The sequence below is a fragment of the Pterocles gutturalis genome, unplaced genomic scaffold (assembly GCF_000699245.1).
Source record: "Pterocles gutturalis isolate BGI_N339 unplaced genomic scaffold, ASM69924v1 scaffold31622, whole genome shotgun sequence".
NCBI classification, from domain to species: domain Eukaryota; kingdom Metazoa; phylum Chordata; class Aves; order Pterocliformes; family Pteroclidae; genus Pterocles; species Pterocles gutturalis.
In genome coordinates, this window is record NW_010113802.1 from 32654 (window position 1) to 53760 (window position 21107).

General features: G+C 36.8%; 1 protein-coding gene across 1 annotated transcript; it reads right to left on the minus strand.

Moving 5' to 3' along the window:
* Positions 1-2018: 2018 nt before the first annotated feature.
* LOC104462629 (rho GTPase-activating protein 12-like) lies at positions 2019-20181 on the minus strand (the record flags this gene model as incomplete). The annotated part of the gene is made up of 11 exons (XM_010074637.1): positions 2019-2478; positions 2932-3034; positions 3299-3433; positions 4287-4364; positions 6449-6547; positions 9401-9520; positions 10511-10619; positions 13123-13221; positions 13576-13680; positions 17570-17693; positions 20101-20181. Coding segments are annotated over 11 exons (1228 nt in total), but the record flags the coding sequence as incomplete, so codon positions are not given.
* Between the last annotated feature and the right edge of the window lie 926 nt (positions 20182-21107).

Sequence of the window (21107 nt, forward strand, 5' to 3'; positions counted from 1 at the left end):
TAATAAAATGCTTTATTTTGGGGTAATACAAGAAAAAAGTGTGACATCCTTACTATCAAATTGTTTTAAAAAGGCATTCTTTGAAAAACATTACCACTCGTACAGAAAAGGTGACCTGTGGATAAGCCCTCTCATTTAGCAGTGGGAATTCTTTCTTATTTTACAGCTGAAGTTGTGATTTTAATAATCTACAGCAACGGATTTCAACTTCGTTGGTATTTTCTAGCAGCTTGGGGCACACCTGCCACTTGGCACTGCTCTGTTTGACAGCCTACCAGGAGGCTGACAACGTAACACAGAGATGGAGCTTTCACAGTTCTCACCCAGGTCACTTTGCAACAAACCACAAGACTACACCATTACCACAAGACGACAGTGAGAAAGCCACAAGGTAACTCGTCTTATCTCCAAAGACTTTTCATATAAGCCTTATGCACATGAAATTCTTGTACCGTTCATCTGACTACACCTCAGTTCTTCACCACACATCGCCTTTGCTGTAAGCCAGAACTGTGTTGCAAAAGGTATACAACAGATCAAAGGTAAAATATAATTAATTTCCCCAATGTATCTGCTTTCTGTAGGTTCCAAGTAAGTTTGGATATATTTTAAAGACTGCAAATTTATATCCATCAATTACTTCTGCCCTCTCTGAATCTCATGTTAAAGTTGTTAAAGAAAGGGACTGGGAGGAGGTTCCTAAAATCATCAGGTTATAAAGTAAGCATTAATCTTTTAATCCAGCATGAGAACTCTTTGCTGCAAGTAGTATCAACGCTAAGCAGTAAGAGACAGTCTTATTGTTTAAAGGGGGTTCATGTTGTCTGAAGCGGGAATGGCAAACTCCAAAAGAACTAACGGTTTTCTTTATTCAGGTTAGACATAACAAATATGTCAAATACAGCAGTTAGTCTAGAAAAATACATTTTAAAAAAATCTTCAGCAGACCATGCTCCCTGTAACAAAATCTTTCAAAACCAATTTTACAAATTATTCTACATTAATGTAAAAAGAAATTCTTAAATTTAGCATCATGGATTCCATCAAACATCTAGCTATCAAAACATGAGTTTCACTATTTGTAGATGTTAGAATTCATAATACATTTTTTCTAATGTATCCTGTACATATTAAATAACCTAAAAGGCTCCTCTTGTAGTGCATTAACAATTTAGTAAGCACACTCAGTATTTCTCCAGTACCATTTGCATTACAGCTATTTGCCTGCAAATGTAATTAACATCTAAAAGTGCACACAGTTAGGTTCCCCCTCCCTCCCCATAACCTGTTTCCCTGCTGATACCCAGACAACCCCTGGAAACATTATGCTACTGTAGTTAATCTACCCATTATTAAAAATGTGTGACTAAAACGTTCTTAGAACTATACAGGAACCGAATTATATACAAGAATCAAAAGGACAGCCTGTATTTACATTAAACTTCCACTACCACAGCATTATACCGAGAACTCAATACAGTGTTACAATTGCTATTTACTTAGGATTTTAGCTTTAAATCAGTACAACACAAAACTTAGCTCAGGAAAGATCCTGAAAAAAAAACGAACATGTTTATTAAATATGACTTCTATTATGCCACAAGAGAAATATCCGTTTCTGGATATTCTTACAAGTTCAGTGTTTGAAATTGTGTGCTGTTCTACAAAGCAACTAAGAAGTTCCAGAAAGTTTGCTGGGGGAGAAAAAAGGAAAGAAAGAAAAAAAGAAAAAGGTAAAAAAAAGGAAAAAGGACAGCAGTTATCAAGTGAGGAATTAGATTTGAATAACTAAGCCAAACTGTTAGCACAAGTTTAAGAGAGTCACTGCATGCAAACCCCCCTGGACAAGCATCATACAGATCTGAGTAGGTTCTAATACACAAGCTTAGGATGTAACTTCACTGAATTTTTCCATACCAGTTGGCAGGACTTTGCCCTATCAAGTGGAAAAAATTTAAGATTAAATTCCAGATTATCCAGTTTGAGATTAACGGCTTTACTCTCCAAGAAATCCAGTGTATGAACCTATATTACATTTTTCCAATGCTACTTAAAAAAAGGCAAACTATAAACTTTTCAATTCACTTTTTACATTGAACTTTTCAAAGAAATCCAAAGTGTTGTCTTTTAATTTGCATTAAAGTGGTCAAACATTTCTTCTGTTTCTCCTGTCCCCCAAAAGTGCAAAAAACAAGTTGCTGCTTGGTCCACAAACATAATACATCATGTACAACAAGCAATTTTCCTTCTGATGGAGTACTGCTGCCAACCCATCACTTCCAGTTTCTGCTCCAAGAAAAATGTCAGCGTCCAAAGATGGAATTCAATTCCAGTAGAATTAGTTCTACAATCTGATTCTGGTATACTGTGTGGACTGCTATGTTACCAGTCTCTTTCTCTGGTTTTAATAAAGTTGGGCCAAAAACTATTGCTACACTTTGATAGGTCATTCGATTCTTTTCTCCATTTTCTACAACTCTGAAAGAGAAAAAAAAATATGCAAAAAGAGACTTATCAGTGTTAGTGTAATGGGATGACAGGAAAAAGACACAGTCCAAAGCAAATGACTATTCACAATATTTATTTAATGAGCACTCTTGTTATTAGGACATACAGCTGCTTGTGATTCCCCTCTCTACAGAAAAGTTTTGTTTTGAAATGCTATTCCTGATCCTCTCACAATCCCTCTAACATACGGACTTGGCAGTAAACATCACAACTATGACACATACTGTCTGAAGTCCATTTGGTGCTCTGCAAGCTTCTACAAATACAGACTGATACATTGTTTTCATCAAGTCCAACCTAGGCAAGAAAAATGCAGTGGGAAAATGCAGTCACCTACTTTTAAGTCACAGTACTTTTAATTGGATTATTTCGCTTTACAAGAGGAACAGCAATACAAAGTCTTTCCTTTTATCTGCTACTTACCTCTTCAGGTGTCTAAAGAGTACCTGCATAGTGTCCTGATTTGGCTTTGGCAACTGTTTGATTAACTCTTTAACAGCATGGACACGCTGCTTTGGTTCTTGTTCTGCAAAAGGATGAGGTGTAGAAACAAAAATTCAGTGTTTTTATTCAAAACTTTAACATAAAATTTAACAGAGCAGGAATAAGAGCGAATATCGCAGTGCTAATACGAAATAAAATACTGCCACCTCCTGACTGGACCGTGCATTACTGACAGGCAATTTTAGCTAAGCCTTACAGATTCTTTTTACTGTCTAAAATAATTAAATGAACTGTAGATATTGAGCAGAACTTATACAAAAAGCATACGCATGTTTTCCAGACTTACTAATTGCATTGACAAAGTCATTGAAATGATTGTAAGTGAACAGTGGCTCTGGTAATTCTCTGAAAAACATCTTTAGAGCTCCTGTGATGACATGTATATCTTCCCATTTACTGTCATTCAAGTCTAGTTTCTCATCTGGGAGAAAAAAAACGAACAATTAGTGTTAATGATTTAACTATAAGACTTTTTTTAAAAATAAACTTAACTGCTCTTCTGTACTTACTGCTTTTAAAGCAGTAAAGATACTTACTCCACTTCAGACCATTCTCTGCTGGGATATAAGGCTGCAGCAGTGTAACAGGGGATACAAAAACTCAACTGCTACAGAGATGGCCAAACTCTGCCTACTGCACTACATGCAGCTCCCCTGACACCAAGGCCATTTTTCAAAGGGGAATAAGAGCTGCTGACATAACACAAAATTTACTTTTAGACCCTGTCAATCAGGAAATAAAAAGTCAGACTGTAGATGGGCTACTGTCATCTTCCTGGTTGAAAGCTGCCTATTGATTACCCCTGAACAAAACACTAAGATATAGCCACGTGAATGGGTTTCATACACAGAGTATGGTGAAGAGGAGCTAAGCATCCCCATACAAAAGGCAGTATCAAATCACACTACAAAGCATTAACTTACAATTTTAATGCTAGCGGAAGCTTAATATGCTTACTGTTTTTCCACAAGGTATAAAGTTATTTTGTTTTAAATAATTCTCTCCCCTCAAATTCTATCACCACCTTTCTTTAGAATTATGATCTAGCAATGCCTCTGTGTTCCATATAAGACCAAGCCTGCAGGATGTTAGGTTTTTCAAATGATGTGTATTCCACACTAAATTCTGCAATTTTAAAGGTAATTTTACCTTGAAGATTACAATAATTTCTCACAAAAGACCACAGTTATACATTAAGAAAAATTTTTCCTGAGCTTTCTATGAACTTCAATCTGTAAATATATGCAATTGTAATATAGTTGAAGGAAGCTTACCATGATTCACTGCGAATCTTAGCTTCTGTATCACTGCAAGATTGCCACTAACTCTGTATAAGCCGTCAACATCTAATCCTAAAACAAAGGCATAAATCCATTTTAATATCTTACACATGTATGAATAGCGCAATCATTAGGCTGCTTCTTTATAGGTCTACTCAGCAAAATTAAAACTGAAAGAAACCCACCTTTCAACAAAGAACACTTGCTTCAACAGAGGTTTAGTCTGCTGACACACATTTGGCAGCGTCAAGCTCAAAATAATCTCTAAAGTATTTTCCTACACAGTACAACAGTGGTTATGAGGCAACAGCTCCAAGTCTCCCCAGTGAGATTAGGTGTCTTGTTTAAGATGCTCTTGGTGGGTGGGCAGGGGGTATACAAGACTCCAACATGCAAGAACCAAGTATTTTGTGGATGTTTGATTTTTTAATGTATGGTTAAAAAAAACTAAATTAAGTCAAGAACAGAGGGCATCTCAAAGTTGTCAAGTAACCAGGTTTGCATGGAGATGGAACAATGTGCATGCACACGCATCACTACCCAATGGCCTACAAAACTAAAATGGGCAGCCCTTGCCTTTACAGTATTGCACACTCAACCAGAGAAGAAAAAAACTGTGTCTCCGTGGTTGCTACTGCAGTTCCTCAGAAGTGATTAGGAGGCAAAGAATTTAATCGAAACACTTGAACACAGCATGTGAGTCAGTGCCACTGACAAGGGTGTTGCCAGAATACCTGCAAGTCCCTGTAGCTCCTCAAGGAGTTGTGAGATGCAACACAGCACAGTTACCAGCACCATCTGACATCTCCCTTTTCCCCATAATCCACTAGTCATTCCTTTACATTAAGAACTGATCTGAAGTGTAGTGGCAGTAGGAAGAAGAGCTGGAGAAGTAGGGAAAAAGCAGCTGTTTGTTTCTGTCAGCTTCCCCTCAGGTATTTAAAAAAGGAAAACTTCACCACTATCTTCACTGCAGTCCTGTCTTTAAAATAAAAAAAAAAAAAAAAACCCAACACCAAACCTAAAAAATAATTTAAAAACCCCAAAGCAAAATAGCCCCTTTCTCACAAACTGCAGGTCACAAATGGAATAAATCCTGATGTTACAAGCAAGGTGGCAGCTTGTCAAACTGGAGTAAGGCAACGGAAGTACTTATTTTTTTCCTCCTTCCAGGCCATAAGATAGCAGCACTGAGAAAGAGGACTACAGGCTGCAACAAAATCCTAAACAAAGCTCCCATGGAAAATGACTTAAATTTCACATGTAGCATTCCACTGTAACACTTACCCTGATTCTCAAGAGAATGTTCTCAGATTAACAGACTGGTATATATTTTAATGATGATTATGGAGATTCTATAACCCGCTCTGAGTCATCTTTTCCAAGAGACAGGGCAATGACAACAGCAAGAAACAAGCAAGAAAACCAGCACAGACTACAGCCAAGTCAGGAGTCACAACCAACATATTTTCAACAAAAACATGAAGATGTCCTTTACATCAGACAATCCAGAATGTCACATGTAGCTTTTAAACATATAATTTTCTCAGCTATTAGGTAGGAAAGACTTATTTTCAACGAAAGGAAACAAAAATTACCAGTGTCCACATAGTGACTCAACCTCTAGAATTGTATAAAATTTCACACAGCCATCGGTGTAATGGCTGAAGGGTATCAGACTGATAGACTTGTCTTCTGGCAGTCAAAGCATATGTAGAGCAGGAACACATCTTTTTCCCAGAAGTTTGTTTCAAGGAAATTTTAATATAAATTATTTTGTTTGCATGACTAAACCTTCAAAAAATGAACAGCTGCATTTTGACAGTCTCTCTTTTCAGCTGAAAAAAATATTGATGGGCTGAGCTCTATTACTTGTAATACCTCTTTCCTTTGAGTCTTGCTGCCAGAAGGCTGTCCTGCCTTCTCCTCAGCTTGAATGACACAGAAGCAGATCAACTTCTCAGATATACGATTTCCTCCCCTCTCCCCATTTTAGATCCCACCTGTCTCCCCACTCTTGAAAATTCATTGCTACCCATAGATACAGGTTTCAGATTATTTCCTTGAAGAAATCTGCAGCATTTTAAGGACTAAAATGTTTAAAATTAGATAGTGTGGTGAGCAAGAGATTTGGAAACAAAAAATTTTCACCATACCATGTTCCTCAACATGCTCAATGCACAGCTTCACGAACTTTGGCACCGTGCCGTTTTCTCTTTGACACAAGCTGGTGAGATTGGAACCAAACACTTGATCTGGAACCAAGTAAAGAGACTGATTTACAGTGGAACAGGACTCAAGTGACAGAACTAGTTCAGGTTAAAACAAACCTCTACAAAGGGCAATGGCTACTGGATACAATTGTCACAGTATTAGAGTGAAAAGGGTAAAAACAGGAAAGTTTAAAAAAAAGCTCTCAGCAGCGCCCAGCAAGAAGCAGCTCCCAAAAACAGCAGTTACCCAACGTGAATCTCTAAAGAACTTTTGCTACTGAAATAATTTTAATCTATCAGGAGACACTTGTAACAGTTATATAGTCATTATTGTAATGTAAAATTTAATGGATTCAAATGTCCTGTTACACTCTATTCCTGCTCTCAGTTCAAAATACATTCACTGTAATCTTTATTAAAAATCTGAACAGAGACAAACTTTAACCAAAGCGAAAGCTTTTTTCATTGCTTGGAGAAAAACCCTGTAAAATGCCATCGTTCATTGCACCTGATTAACCCAGCATTAATTAATTCATTATGAATTAATGTAGAATCTTCAACATTTTTAAGCTCTGACATGGATTTGAAAATGACAGACCTTTATATCATAGAGCTCTGAATGGATGCAAGTATGACTATGCACAGGCAACCTGGCTGCAAGGTTGGAATCTAAATACAGATATTTATGAGCAAAGGTAATTTTGAGTCTCGTTTTCAAAACTACACAATCCAGGGGGAGTGTTTTCTATCATAAAATGAACGAAAAATTAAAATCAGCTGGGGCAAAGACAGATTCTTGCAGTATGTCAGTGTATTTCAGCAACACGGTAACTCCTTGTTCAGATTATGTTATCACGAAATCTTTCTCAGACACATTTCTATGGTTTTCATCAAAGACGCTCAAATAATAGGTGGTCTTCCTTGTTCAGATGCATGAGACTGAAACAGGGTCTTGAGACAGAGGGGTAAAGTTCACAGTGTTAAGTGGAAGAAAATTTTTGGTTTTGTTTTTTTAATCTGTTAAATAAGGTATGTAAGTGGCCATCTTCGCTGCATGTGGTAGGTGTTACTTCAGAGCTTAGGCAAAAGAGAAACTGCTCTTCTATTTACATACATCTAAAAAATGGGCATCTAAGCCCATTTTTCATGTTTAGTAAGTAGATTCATTAACAACACTTGCATCTGACTACCACTTTGGGAAAACCAAACAGTACACCAAACCAGTATGAAAACTGGCATATGATGGTATTATTAGCTGTATGCACATAACACCAGTGACCCAACACACCTTCAGTCCTGCTGCTGCTACTCACGTAGCCAGCTGTATAAGCAGAATCAGTAGCAAGTGATTGAAAAAGCCCACACAGGAGAAAGCCAGGCTAGCATGCAGCTGGAGCAGGTAAAGCAATGCAGATTAGGTAGCACAAGAAAATACCAGCATGTAACAATCTGATCTGCTACAATTGCCTCCCCACATATACAAGAATCACATTTTTTCCTCTCATCTTAAAGTAACTTTTGTAATTTTGTTTTTCAATGTACCAAAACTTCAGCACAATTATTTCTCTGCTTAGTGCATGCTGTTTCAAGTGGGTTTTTTTCTAGAACTTTTCATTACTTTTTCTGCTCATATTGGGTTTGCCAAGCTTCCCATTTACTAAGCTTGTTCTTGTAGGAGCCACAGAAGTACACTGGACTCTTAAACAGACTTCTGTATTTTTCATTCATACAGTAAACATAAAGCTGTACAGTGCAGATCCAACTTTTAAAATTTACACCATGCTTTTAAATAAAAACAAACTCTTAATTCCTTAACATCTTTATTAAAAAAATCCAATCATCTGCATGCACACATACAAATTGAACTTGGCTTAGCGCTCGCTGTTGCTAATGTCTGAAGTTATGTCACTGAGCCATGACATGAATAGTAGGTTGTAAAGCAGAGCAAGACGTCAAAGTTTGGGAATAATGCTGTCTTATCCCAAACAAAAATTCCATAATTTACACTTAAATTATATTTGCAGATACACAAATATATCAAACACCACATGCAACAGAAGCACACCTGTTAAAGTATGTAGTTAGGCAAATCACAGTAGGATTTGGTCTGATATTTGCCTACCCATATGCTATTTTGACCCTAGTAGAGCATCATCTACAAGTCCTGCTAAAGCATACAAATAAATAAATAAATGAAGTTTTACAGTGAGTATCAAGTCAATAATTTACACAAACACATTAACTCAAACTTGTGTCAACACTGTCCTCTCAAAGTTTCTGCAAGTGTGACAAATGGAAATAAATTATTTCGTAAGTTTCATTCAGGAACATCTGTAAGACTCATTGTGAAACAATTAGAAAAATGTATACATTCAAAAATGTTAGGGAAAAAAGATGTGTAAGATTCCTTTAGCCTCATCCTGGTTTGCCTAAATATTCCGTTTCTTATGTGGTGGCACATGATTGTCTGGCTCCACCCAGACTCACACACCCTTGTGAAACAGATGAGCGCAAGCATTCAGCTTCATCCTCAAAGGACTTTTCTTTCTCTCGCATGCCCAAATCATTACCAGCTATCTGAAGCTTCCAGCTCAGAACAGCCGAGCAAATAGACTCACTAGCTAAGCAGCACTCCAAGTCCAAACAGGCTCCTGGGCCCTCCATTTTTTCTGCAGTTTTGCCAGTAATGAGCTGAAGGAGCGGACATCCTCCATGAAGTTTAGTGGCTAGTAGCAGTGCTCAGAATGATGACAATCACCAGCTCCACTATACATCCACGACTTTTCTTAAATCAGCTATACACATGTTTTACTCTACCATTTTAACCCCATCTTACACATGAACTACTAAATTCAGGTTTTCAAATTATCTCCTTTGTTAAAAAGGTTCATTTACCCTTAATGTAGCCTTTTTCACGGACAGCTTGTAACGTAGGGCGCCGTGTAAGAAACTTCTTGAGCTTCGTTTTGGTCTTTTTCTGATCTGTGGAATCTATATTGCTAGGTGCTTTCACAGCTGAAAAGAGAAATGCATTTAGCATGAATATCCACAGAACTATCACTGCATTTATCTGCCAAAGAAACAACATTTTAAAAAAAATTAAGCTCAAAACCACATCAAAAACTTGTTCAAATTTGCAATGCATCCACTTTTTCTTAACTTTTTTGAACTGTTTGTAAATAGCATCCATTTTTCAAACCACCAAGAGACAAACCTGTGACAAAAAACTTGTTAAACCAAATGCTTCCTGTGAAACTAACTAAATGGTAGCTTACATATAGAATTGATGTGGAATTTTAAAAATACAGCTATGTTTCAAAGTCAGTCTTGCCTTTCATTAAGTTAACTATTTTGAAAGGAATAAATACTTTCTTGCAAATTACATATAAGACCTGGAAGTAAAAGACAGAAAATAGTCTGCCTGATTAATATATTTCTGTGCACAGTAAGAAATTTCTGCAGCTAAAAGAAATTTAGCGCTGAAATTCTGAAGGTGTAATTAAAAATGTATAGTTTCTCTAAATAAGCCAACATATCTTTATCACTTAGGAAACTGCAGTTTAAGTTAATAGTGCGAATATTTACAGATGCTGTACCACAGACAAAAAACAGGTAAAACAATTATAATCAGTTTTGAACATGAAAAGGACAAAAGAATTCTTATTCAGTCATTTGTAAAAGTCAGAGAACACAAACACCTAATTACTTCTGTGAATTTGACAACACCCTGAGAATATCCCATTTCACTACTACCTATTTTCTCCTCTTTTTCATGTGTCATTCAGAAGGAGCTAAAGACATTTAGCACTTTTTTTTCCTTTTTCTTTTTTTCTACTCAGTGGCACCAATATGTAGAATGAACTCTATCAAAGTCTGTTTCCAAAGTTGAGTAGCTTCATTTCTAGCTGTCCTTTTGAATTCTTCTCTATTTACACATAATACTGAACATGCAAAAATTAAAAACTGACATTGCTAAAATAATTTAGTTGAAAATTTTAAACTCACAACGAAGTTTCTTAGAGTCTTTGTTCTCTTTATCTTTTTCTTTGTCTTGTTTTTCCACTCCAGGAGAATCTGGTACCTCATCTTCTAATGCTTCATCAGACCCTACTACCTATTAGATTTAAGAAGATGTACAGTGATCAGTTTGCCAGTTCACAGAATATAGCGTTAACAAACACAGACAGTTCTACAATATGTTTTACTTTCCCTATAATGATATTCAGTTGGTTTTTTCCTGAACTCTAGATGCTAAAAATATCTTCAGAGATAATACCATTCTCACTGTCAAAGTGAGTAACTGTGAGAAACACTATTTGATCATAAGACCCAATAAAGAAAGTTTTGCTGGACACTGAACTAAGTACAACCAGCCTTTCACGATAACACTGCATTACATCAACGAACAAACAATAGAATTTTTTTCCCCAATCCAGTAGACAAATATCCGTTATTTCACGGTCTGCTACAGAAGCACCTGATTGATAGAGTCTAAAAGACATTTCTAGAGCATTTACCCCATTTCTGATCTCTGCAATTAAACTTTTATTAACAGAAAATAGAACTACCAGTTGGAAAATTTCAGCACTGTCAAAACATACACTGAATTCACTTTGAAAAAAGTAAATACACCAGCGCCTAAAATCCTTACCCTGCGTTATTGCTCTCTCAGCATATCCTCATTAAACACAGCTAAGTGAAAATGTAGATCACATTGCAGTGCAGAGCCTGTGAGACTGCCTACCTACAGCCTCATACCTATGCTGCACGCATGACTGCAGACAGGTCAGTAAATAGGAAATGAAACTTCCTCTGGTTTCAGTTCAACATCCTCCCTTCCAAAACTGCGTATTTCTTACTTCACTTCTACTAAAGCAAACTTGACTTCTACGCAGTTACAAAAACCTGACTGTACAGCGTCTCTTGTTACAAGGAAAGACATTCAAAAAATAAGGCAATGTTGCATATTCCAGAGCACTGAATGAGCAGAAGCATGACTTCATGGACTAAATTGCACTTGAACTTGAAGGGCTAACCTTAGCTTTAAAACACCCTCATTCCTTGTTGCTTTTCAAAAGCTTTGGATAGGTCAATATATTCAACTGCCCAATTAATGTCCCTGCTAAAGATTCCTCTGCCACTGAGATCATTTGGACAGTGCTCTCTTCAAGAGGCTTCAAAGCTTTTTAGGATGGATACATTTTTAAACCATTAACTGCTTTGGAAAAAAAAAACTACCCGAAATCCAGTTTGTATAATGGAACAAGTCTAATCTAATAACATGGGAATTTCTGTATGTAAGAAAGAACAGCCACATCCTTTGCAGATAGCTTTTCCTCTTGTACAGCATACTATCACAACAGCAGTTTAAAGGAGGAAAGAGACCAGAATCTAAGCTGTACCTTATTTTGAGGAAGATCTCATCACACTAGAACTATCCATAGCTATCCTGGGAAAGAGACTCACAGCTACTATTACCATAAAGTTCCCAAAATTAAAAGTTTGCTTCAGATCAGCTGGATTTTTGCAGCCACAGCTTCAATACTCCAAATTATCAGGTACTCTAATAACATACTTTTTGAACTTCCCTTGTAATCTTAGGGCTCTTGGCCACCAGCTCCCAGCAGTAATACATTACCATTTCCTCCAGAGCGCTGGTAAACTCTCCCTGTTCCACCATTTGCTTCCTCAACCTAACATGCAATACCTCACTCTCATCTCAGCCTTTCCATCTGCGTTTCTGTTTAAGCAGGGAGGAAGTGACCTCAGTGGCATCACAAGGGGCAGACAGGAGAAGGGTATCGCTCAGTGACTGCCTTGCCTGTTTATTAAGGGCCATGACACTTTCATACCAGGAGAGAGCAGAAGATTAGGAACCTAAACCATGAGCACTCAATGAAACCAAATCATTCATATTGGTCTGCTGTGTGTGGGTGGAAAACACTATGAGAGCTAAGACAAATTAAGGCCACTGACTGAAAACAAAAGCAACATAAATTCAGCTTAAAAAATTAAGAATACACATGAAGTCAACTTGAAACAAGAAGAATGTTTTCTCCAAAATCTCCTCCAACTTCTTCTGAATTCAAAGATGGTAAAGCCTGTTTGGCAATATCAAGAGAAAATGCCTGATCACTTTTCTGTTGATTAAATAGTTGGCACTATGTTGTCTGATAAGAAGAGATAATACAGTATTTTGCTTGGGCTTTTCATCTGCACTTTAGTGCAGCCTTAAGTGAATAGCAGTATCAAATGCTGATTAATATATGTCACGAAGCACTCTCTTGGCTGTCCTCCCGCCTTTACTCCCTCTCCGTGAAAGCTTTTCAGGTCACTGAGACAGAACAAGTATCTGGCCAGAGAAGGAAGCTCATTTCTGAGCTGGAGGTCAGCCCACATCTCCTCATTATTAATCCAGTGGACCATCCTTCTTCCTTTGCCAATATTAATTATATTTCACCTGTCAGCACCAGGAACTGCCATATCCTCACCCTCCTGTCCACACACAAGAAAATCAGGAAACAAAGATGGACATGAAGCACTAGGAGTCATTACATCAATTATTTTACTAAATAACATTACCTTAAAAATAGAGCCTTCACAATTCAAACACATACCTGATTGTTGATGGTATAGTTAAGAACTTTATACCATTCATTAATGAAGCTGTCATTATCAGATTGAATTAAGAGCTCAGTTCCTTGGCGGGTTTTTAGCTTTAAAGAGATAAAAAAAGTTATCATCAGAATTGATCAGCATATTAGAAATCACAAGCAAAATTACCTAAATCAAAATAAACTTCTCCCTGGTATAACTTTTAGATAATATATATAGTCACTCAAGAACACTTAACCAATAAAAACAGTAAACAATAGTCTGCTTAAAACGTAAAAGCATATCCCATATAGACATATTAAAAGTGGACATTTCTTGCAGGTACTAAGATATGTGTACATTTGAGCAGGAACAAATACAGAAAAATGCAATTAAAGTTTTTGATTTTAAGTTTAGAGAAAATTTATTATGTCATTAAAGTACATATAATTCTCCATTTAAATAAAATAATTCACCTCAATAACATTCTTTTTGCTGGATTTGTCCTTTGAGGCCCAATCAATCAATGCCCCTTTGAGATCCACTGTAAATTCTGGCTTAGACTGATTGACACCAAACTTCTGGAAAAAAAGGAACAATGATGACAAACTTAAAAACAAACACAGAAATTCCTAATAGGAACACAGTCTTGCAACCCTTTACATGTAACATATGTTATCTGCAGTCTACACAACTTAACCCAAATACAGTACTTGGCCACAATCAACAGGTGTGATACCAGGAAAACAAAAACCAAACAAAAACCAACACAAAACACCTTTCAAGCATGCCTATTAAAAGCTGCTCAGCTGAAAGCCCTTAAAATTCTATAACTTTAAATAGTTGTATATAAAACCAAAAATCAAACCAGAAACAGTAGCTTTGCTAGACAGGAATCACATCTCTACTGCACTGAAAGAGCATTTTCAGTTTTCACATTTTCATAACATACATATTTTGTATATACATATGTGTGTGTGTATATATACACACACACACACACACACATGTATATTTCCAACAACGCTCTCACATATTTTCCTGTAGTGCTTCTATTGCTATACTGGAGCATATCCTAGAAAGTGAACAGAACTCAGTTTCACTATCTAGCTACTAAACAAACAACAAATAACTGAAGTGATAAAAAAAGGATTTAACCCACAAGTAACCCATCAAACAATTTGGAAGAAAACATCAGTGAGCTATTTTTACCTACTATTTCACATTTATACTAGATATCACAATTTTTTAAAATAAAGTACTTTTACCAGGGTTTCAACCTATACTACGTAGCTTTCAAATATCATTCCTCAAGAAAACTAGTTCAGTGACCCATACAAACCAAAATCTCTAATTGTAAGTAAAGTAAGTAAAACATGCAACAGGGAAAGCTGTAAGTCACTTGGTTGTAGCACAAAAATTTAATGCTGCAGTTCTAGGGGAAGCTTGTAGCATCTGAATCCATCAGAAAGGTTCTTTTCTATTTCTTTAAAAAGTCTTTGATGTGCGAATGCTGTTTGTGTGACATCTCTGGGGGACGTAAGCCCCAGGACAAGCTCCTTGCTGCGAACGTGAGTTTCCAGCCTCTACAAGAACAGACGTATCCAAGGGGAGAAAAAACGGTTCAGAAAACAGAACTAATCTGCTGCTTCTGATTAAAATCCCAGCATGGATGTTAATTAATGCTAATTGTGTTTTAGAAAGGCTGTTTACCACTGGAAAATCTCCCCGCCTTGAGTCCTAGGGGCAATTAAGTGTTGAATGGAAAGTACCATCTTAACTTCATTATTTTACTCGTGAAATATCAGAATAGGGGAATATTTCTGATTTACCCAATGCCAGCTAGCACTTGAGAAAAATAAAACCGTTCTGCTTTCTAGCTTAATTCTCAGATACCTCATCCAAGAACATTTCTTATTAATTACAGCAGAGCTTTTGAACAAGGCCCAGCTCAGCAGTAGACTCCACAGAACAGAACAATCTCTGGGCCATTGTGTCTCTTGCAGTTGTGGGTGGCTATGCAGCAGCAGCCGATTTAAGAGAAATTAATATAACTGCTTCACATATGCCCCAGCCACACACCTCCTGACAGCCTAGAACAATATTGTTTTGTGTTGGAGAAAAAAAAAAAAAAAAAAAATCAATTTATAGAGTTTGGCACGGGAGAGAGCAGGAGCCTGGTGCCAAAGTCCTCGGTAGGATCAGGGGGAGTTATTAAAAACATTCAGCAAAGCATGGGAGATGACCTGCTACAGGCGAAATCAACAAACAACAAAAAAATGTAACAGTCACTGCTGTTTTGACCAAAAGGAAAGCCCTCTGACACACTGGCTTCCTGAACTCCCCACCTAGTGATACTCCCATCACAGTACTATCTCAAACACTCTTGCGCTCTACCCAGGTTTTGGCCTGACTCCCTTCAGCATTTCAGAGAAGCACAGAACAAACCAAAAACTACAAACTAAATTTCTCAGAGGGGAAAAAAAGAAGTCTTACCCCGCTCCTTCACACAAGCAGTGACCAAACTGCTGCGTGAGATCCAATGATGCGCAAACCCATTCAAACAATCCAGCCTCTCTGCAAAGCTCCTCTGATATACCAATGTATTTTATACTCATCACAAACTTAATTTTGTTATTCAAGGAAATTTTATGTTTAGCATGCAGGCTCTTGTATGAGCTTTCCTGTCAAGGTTCTATTCTGCAGCGGACTGTATGAAAACAAGATGCAAGCCTCTATTTCCCTCCTTGAAAGTTTCCAGGAGCACGTCCTGTACAGGGCTGCTCAGAAGCTCTGCACACAGGGGTCAGCTAAAGGCACTCAAAACCCTCCTGAAGCAAGCAGGTTTTGTTGGGAGCAGTAAAAAGAAAACATTCCTCTTTAGCATCTGCTGCCACCTTGACATAAAGTCTGCTTTCTCAAAACAGAGTGTACAACCGAGTCAGCACTAGGCTGGATAAATTAAGCTCTTACTGAGCAGACAGTTTATTCTTACTGGATTTCTCTTCGCAGCTGTCAGAGGTTTGGAAAGGACCACAGTATGAGATGGAAAGAGGAAGAAGTCTACATGGTGCCATGAAAGAAACTTGAAGAAGTTTCTTCCTTCATGTTTAATTGAAAAGTTTGCCCACTTTTGGTTTACCACCACCATACCTGACACTGAGGATATGTGCCTATCACAAAAGGCTGACAGATCAATCCTTCCAAGCAGTTACCACTTGCTGTGTTTTCTCAAGCCCCATCATGGAAATTTGGCAATAGCTACAACTCATTCACACCAAAAGTTAAGAGATACCTTCTTTCAACAGCTGAAAATTTACATTTTTGTTTAAAAATGTATTAAAAAAATCCACAGATTTCCTTACAGAAAGTAGCATTTTAAAGGATACCAAATTGTGTATAAAGTATCTGTCCCAGGCTTTCACATACATAGGAATGCATTTGACAGACAAAGAAAAGGCTGTTGCATCATTTTTAGCAACCGGTTAATTGAACAAGCCTACAGTTACTCCTCCCTACATAGGGAAAAAAAAAAATATAGGCAGCGGTCATCAAGATGGTCATTTGAGAAGTCCCAGGAATCTTAACTAAATTCAAAACATATAGCTTGCACCCCATTCTTCAGGGAACACAGCCAAGATACCAAAATTGTTTTAAACATCACCAATATTTTAGTTTTAGTTGAAAGCTTTAGTTTGATTCTAATAAGAGCGCTGAGAAAGAGATACTAAAAACCAATTATACAACCAGTCAACCCTGTTTGTTACTTCTAATACTGCTGTCATTACCTAAATTCCTCCTCGTTCACCTTGAGCAACAAACTGCCATACTAGCTACCAATATTTTACAAGTTTCTCATAAGCAGCACTTCTGTGCTTGGCATCTACACTTCAAAACATGTCTAACTACAGATGCTTAAATTATACATAAAGAGTCCTGCAAATTTACATCAGCTTTCTGTATATGGCATATAGCCCAAAAATCCTTGAGCTGTTTTCCTTTCAGCTTTTTATGCATAACATTTACATTTTTGGGTATTCCAGTTATAGCTAGAACTAACAAACAACATGGACATCATTGTATCAAAGGCATCATAGGCACCTTAGAAACATCCTAAATTAGTTGTGTTAGAAAGAATTAGACATAAAATATCTGTTAAAAAACTGACCATATCATGCTGTTTATTAGTCAAGACAGAAGTGGATCAAATAGTAGGCAATTTTGGGATTAAAATTCTGTCACTGATGAACCAGATACTTTTTCTACTTTGTTCCATTAGAACAATTACAGATTATTGCAATCTATTTGTGTTAATTTACTCCTTGTATGACTTTCAGAAAACAGCAAACAGGATACACAAGGTGTTATATGAAATGACGAAACTTAAACCTTGGAAAAATTCAAATTTACTTTCAAGATTAGTGGCAAATAGCCTGACAGTGACAAGAAGCATGCAACAAGAACACATACAGTGATAGCTGAAACTTGGTCAGAGTTTACATAGGTGACAGCAGGTCGACGACTGAGAGCATTTTTCCAAGAAGAAAGCAGCGAGAGCAAGAGCTCAGGAATTGAGCCCCCTTGGCAAAATGACTTGATGAGAAAAAGGAAGAAAAGTGATGAAGTCACAAAACAATGCACAAAAAAAAATATGGTTACATCAATCACTAGACGAATGCTAAACAAATATTCTTCTCATAAGATGAAGAAGAAATCTAATTCTTATCATACGTCAAACTGTTAAGACTTGACTTCACCTTCTTAAAGTATTGATAAAGATCAAAGTTTGAGAGGTGAGGTGGAATTTTTAACATCCCCAAAAATTTCCTACACAGAGCGCTAAACTGGTGTGCACTGAATATTTAACTACATATTTACCAAAGGCAACTCTGACTATGCAGGCATACAAAACAAAGTCCTTGAAAGACATTCTCCCTCTCTCTCATACAGAAATAATGTGACTATGATACTTTTGTTCCACTTAAACTATTAAAATAATTTATGCCTTTTTTCCCCCTCCTCCCACCAAATAACCGTATTTGGAATGTGTAACACAGCTCACACTAGTATACCTAAGCAATAAGCAGAGTTGCATGACTATGTTTTATGGATAATTCATTTGGGCACACATACATTCATGAACAGTATTTAGTTTAGCACTGTATGTTTTAATTATATCAACATACAGTTAAAATAATGGTTTTTTGATCTACAGCTACATTTGGATATAATCAAGTTTTTGGAACTTGATTAGTTACTCAGGCAAAATGTTTCACTTTCCAAATAGCATAGTTATACCTATAAAATTAAGGTACTTTTTAGATCCTTAGCTATAAAAGTAAACTGCAACAATAATCAGTTTCCATCATTAATATTAGTGTGCTGCAAAAATAACAGTATTCTTCGTGCACTGAGACGAAATATCAAAGCCCACCTCTGAATGGCTATGAATTTTCCATTTTATGACATAGGGTAACAGAACTGAACTTGACCAAACAATAGATAATGACTGAAGGGCATGAAGGAAGGTAAGAGAATGAGTTTTAAAACCTTCCAATTCCTAGTACTTCCTGCTTCAAAGTTCACCGTTTAAGGTTCTTCAACATTTCTTCAACATATTTTTTTATAAAAGTTACATTTTTTAAAAAATTCACAAGTTCTGTTAATTTTCTTATTTGCAATATTTTTCTCAACAATTAATAATGGTAATTATATTTACCTAGCGTCCCAATATTTACAGTAACTTTCATACATATATATGCTTCTAAGCCTTTTTCTGTGCTTTGTCTCTGATGCAGATCACGTTCTCTTCCTGGCCCCACATATGGTGCGGGCAGACCTCCTTAGGTCACCAAGTCCACTTCCTAACAGACAGCCTAATTTACCTTATCTCATGCCTTTACTCTTTATTCTTTTTCTTTTCCTTCTGCTTGACCATCTTGCCCAACTTGACTCTTTCCATTCTCTTCTACCCCCAATGTTGTTATTTATCCATCCTCACCCATTTTTTTCCAACCACCCTTTCTACAGCAACAGAAGGGTAAAAAAAAAAAATGTTTACAGCTCTGAAGTGAACTCAATGGTTTAGAAAAGAATTGTCAATACCAACTCACTATCCAATAAGAAGCGCAGCAGGAAAAAGTGAGCCAAGCAGAAAGATCAGCAAAACACAGCAAAAGAACATATATCTGTAAGATGCAATTTTGCTGGAATCCGCATGGTAATACACTGGAATAATTAATACTGAATCTGACCTCTCTTTAGTTATTATAGGAGATCCACACAGTTTAATGCCAGACCTCCAAAAGCAGGTAAGCAAGCAGTAGATAAAGAAACATTTCTATACCTATTAATGTAGGAATGCAACTGGATATATGTAGACAATTTAATTATAGTGTTATTAAACTAGAGATGACACAAAAAACAAATAATCATCATCGTCAGTGTGACGTTTCTCTTTAGGTCATCATCAGACATCAAAATAGATACAAATGCTCATCACGCACCATACAGATATAAAACAAAATATGGAATCCAGCAAGGCAAAGACTAAATGGTAAGACAACAATACTACATTATTTAAATAGTCCAACACAACAAGGCAAGTGTCAGACTATTTTCTTTATTGCATGTACCACATTCAAAGTTATCTGAAAAAATATCCAAGAAGGGTAAAAATTGTTTAGACAAACACATTAGTAAAAACACAAAACTATCTGTCCTGGAGAAAAAATTTCAAGCTTGCAGGACACCTAAATACCTCTTTATCTGTCTCTTAGTTATCAAATATAAAAATGTTTCTGAAATAAAGTACAACTCATTTTCTTCTCATTCTACATCATAATTGTTAAACTATTTTCCAGCTAACTCAAACACACTTATTTTTTTCTAGATTATGCATGCATATTGGTATTTAAGCCCTCCAAATAAGAGGGCTTTGATTTATTGTGCTTTAGGTGATTAACACTTAAATGAGGGTGAGGGTTGTTCCTAAGCTTCCCCAGCCAGTTCCACTTCCTTGCGTTTTAGTGAACAGCAGTGATGAACCTTGTAATACTGCCCATGATGACATCCAATTCTTTCTGTAAATATTTGTAAACAAACATAAGATAAATTGACTTTGAAAGTAGATATTTAAACTGTCGATCACTGTTGCCCAGCTGACCTGCATGTTAATATACTTAATGATATATATGGTCATTAGTGCCATCCATAAGTATTAATTGCTACCGTATTTGTAGAAGGGAACATATGTTAACAGTCCCAGCCTGACCATCAAAGTCTAAATCAAACAAAGCTAATTAGTAGTGGAAGCAGTTCACCAGGAGAAACACCATTCAATTATAATTTCAAAGGGGCTAATCTGGAATGCTCAGCCTACTGTGTACTTAGTAGATTATGCCAAAGTACCGCATAATTCTGAAATTAATTGATCACATCTAACTGTGATGCAAGCGTCCCACATTTATGTAATAAGCTCATTTACACTGACAATAAAATATTTGCTACACATCTAAAAAATGCACAAAAAGAACAAATTAGTTGTTCCAGCTGTCTGACTACTTGCTTTTATGCCTGTATACTTGTCTTCATGAGATGAAAAAAATAAAAGTCTTGGCAAGCCCTGACAATCTATTCCCATTGCCCAAACATGAATTATCATTCAACAGCTCTCAAAGTGACAGGATGGCCATGTTCAATCTTTCTGTTGAGCAGCCCAGTAATCCAGATCAATGATTCCAACAGATGCAACATAAATGGTGAGAATATATACTTTACCAGTAGCAGCTTACATGAGCCACTGTCCACCTGTTGCTACCAAGCTCTTAAGGGCAGTTCTGAGGAACCAAACTGGGGGTTAGATGCACTGCCCAGCTGCACTGGACTACGTCAGGCTGGCTCTGGAATATCGGCTGGGTGCTGACCATTTAATGCTCAAGAAAAGAATGCTTCATGTATCAAAAATCAGGGAAACACTGAGCTAGATATAACACAGTATCAGACCTAA